The following is a 2,945-nucleotide window of genomic DNA, read 5'->3' on the forward strand; positions in this document are numbered from 1 at the left end:
TTTTTTTTTTTTTTTCCAGGGGCCCTAATCCTCTTCCGTACCCAGGATGCATTATTGATTTTAGAGTGATTTCTGATGTGCAGATTTTGGTTTTCCTCTGATCGATCCTGTGGTTCTGACGTTGTTGCTTGTTATTTCAGTTGGCTATATCCTGTCTGTCCACTGTGCTGTCGTTGGACTTTAAAGCCACTGAGCTGGAGGTCGGTGTCGTGACCAAAGACAAACCCAAGTTCAGGTAAAAACTATTTGATTTTTTTGTTTTACAATAAGAAGATTTTTCTTTTTTCTCATTTAATCACATACGGAACAAAAATCCCAGATGCTAAATAACTATTGTATAACCGACCATCTAGCAGAAATATTAAATGGATGACGCCAGGATCGTGTTGATTTTTTAGTTTGAAATATTTAGAGAACCTTTGTAGAGGATTTTTTTTTGTGATGGACCCTCACCAACTAGTGAGTAACCCATAAAGGTTGCTAATTTTAGCTCTTGTCAGAGCAGAATTTTGTAGTAGTAGTATATACAAATACATGCCACACTTTTCAGTTTTTTGCTTGTTGAAAGTTTTAAAAACATTATATCATCTTCAGGTATGTCTCTGGAAATTAGAATACAGTGAAATAGTTCTTTATTTTTATCTCAGTATAGAAAGTGACTACGTTCTTTAACCATCAAATTGTTCAAATGGTAGTTAATAAAATAAATTTGTTAAATGGAAACTGCAATAAAAAAACCAAAAACGTTTGTTTTGCCATAAAAGATTTTACACTCCGATGAGGCTGTATTTTAGTCATATCAAAGTTTTTGCAAAAATTGATGTGAAAAAAGCACTTTTTTCACATCACACAAGCCATTTGATCTGCAACTGGAGTGTTTAGGCTCGTAAAAAAGACGAGGAAAGAGACCAGAAGATGGAGGATGATGGAGCGACATGTTTGGATTCATGAGGTGACTGAGTCGCTTTTACATTTAGTTTGCGATGATGAGCACTAGAGCTATGGCTGAAATATAAATATAGATATATTTCATGTATCTACATCTGCCGCCACATTGGCACTCACATGAAAAAATGTATTCCCAGGCAATTTTTATGTAAATAGTATTAAGTAAAGTATTTCTTATTTAACGGAAATACCAGAATATCAAAAAAAACTTGTATTTTTGAAATTAGCAGAATATCAAGACTTTTGCACATGTTTATAATAGATACACAGCTAATGAAAGCATCCATCCATTTTCTGTCACGCTTATCCCTGCTGGGGTCGCAAGGGATGCTGGTGCCTATCTCCAGCTGTCTATGGGGGAAAAGGCGGGGTCCACGCTGGACAAGTTGCCAGTCCATTACAGGGCAACATAGAGACAAACAGGACAAACAACCACACATACATAAGGAGAATTTAGAGAAGCTAATTGACCTAACAGTGATGCTTTTGAACTGTGGGAGGAAGCCGGAGTACCCTAAGAAAACCCACGCATGCCCAGGGAGAACATACAAACTCCACGCCGAGAGTCCAGGAATCGAACCCAGAGTCTTGCTGCTGCAAGTCAGCAGTGCTACCCACTGCGTCACGAATGAAAACATCTTTTATACAAATTAATTAAAAGCGAAGTGAAATACTATAAGTTAGGGACGACTGATGCCAGTATTTGACATCCTAACTTGCTGATAACTGACAGCAATATGTTTTATCCCTTAACCTGCTTAGAGAGGCCATGTTGGATGTTTTCTCCCTCCTCAAATTTTCTGTCCATCCATTTTCTTGTAAGAGTTAAAATGCTAACAGGGCTAACAGTAGACACAGGATTTAACACCCTCGCCCCTTTCAGTTGCCATTGGTAACCATGAAATAACATTGATCAGCTGGCTAATGTAAATATAGAGTAATATTCATGTGGCGTTTTGTATGGACCTCTAACAGTTGAATGTGGGCATTCAGATGGTCACTGTGAAGTTCCCTCAGTCACTGAGGGTTTGAGGCACAGCGTTGGTCAACTTTTCTGAACTCCACCGTCAAGGAAACCATCTAAGCACACAACTCTGCAACCTGCAGCTCCAGAGCTGAAATTGGCTCTTTGGACTCTACAATGGCTCCTGATAGCGGATAGAAACAAAAAAAAAAGCTAATGATTTTGAGATCATATAGTATATCAGAAAATTACTTTTTTTGAAGCTTAAGCAGATTTTTTTTAAAGAACATTTGAATTTAAAGAACCAGAAATATGTTTTTAAATCTATATTTCCTTTCGTTAACTTGAAAACTGTTATTTTCTACATAAAATAACATCCTATAGAACAAAATGAAATAATTGACATACATTTTTAAAACTAGAATTGTCAATAAAATATATAAGTTTTAAATAATTAAATCAGATAAGTTATTTGTATCATTTTGGGTTTCTGCTCATATATATTTGTATAAATCAGGTATCCCACAGAAGTATCCCACTAAACTAAACTATAATATAATACATCTGGTTTTAAAACAGGGTTCCCGCGGGTCCTTGAAAAGTCTTAAAAGTCATTGAATTCTTCAAAATAAAATTAAGGCCTTAATTGGTATTAAAATGTCTTAAATCAGTCTTTCGTAGGTCTTAATTTTTAAAACATCATAAATAGGATTATTTTTATTACGATTTATTTTTGCAATCTAAATATAGATTTTTTATTTAAAAAAAAATAATGGCTCGCCATTATTGGTTCCGTCCCGATAGCGGAACCAATAAAAGCGTTGTTGCGGCCGGGACATTTGGGAGATGCACCATTTAATTTTTGCCTGGAAAATATGAGCAAGTGTAAATGTAACTAAAACTGACTCCAGCCAAGAGTTTTCTCCATGTCTAAAACCAGGGAACATACATGAGGCTCAGTGGATTTTGTGCAAGAAGTGATTCAAGCTCGGAACGATGGGAATTAAGGCGGTGGAGTCGCACATGCGAAGCA

General features: G+C 36.1%; 1 protein-coding gene across 1 annotated transcript in view; it reads left to right on the forward strand.

Annotated features, from left to right (window-relative positions):
• The window catches only part of LOC107094495 (proteasome subunit alpha type-6-like), a 15,655-nt gene that overhangs the window by 11,341 nt on the left and 1,369 nt on the right, over positions 1-2,945 (forward strand). Inside the window, exon 6 of the mRNA XM_015390119.1 lies at positions 141-235. Within this exon, the coding sequence (XP_015245605.1) occupies positions 141-235 (95 nt within the window). The remainder of the gene's footprint in view (positions 1-140; positions 236-2,945) is intronic.

This window comes from Cyprinodon variegatus, unplaced genomic scaffold (genome assembly GCF_000732505.1).
Source record: "Cyprinodon variegatus isolate N-32 unplaced genomic scaffold, C_variegatus-1.0 Scaffold486, whole genome shotgun sequence".
NCBI classification, from domain to species: Eukaryota; Metazoa; Chordata; class Actinopteri; order Cyprinodontiformes; family Cyprinodontidae; genus Cyprinodon; species Cyprinodon variegatus.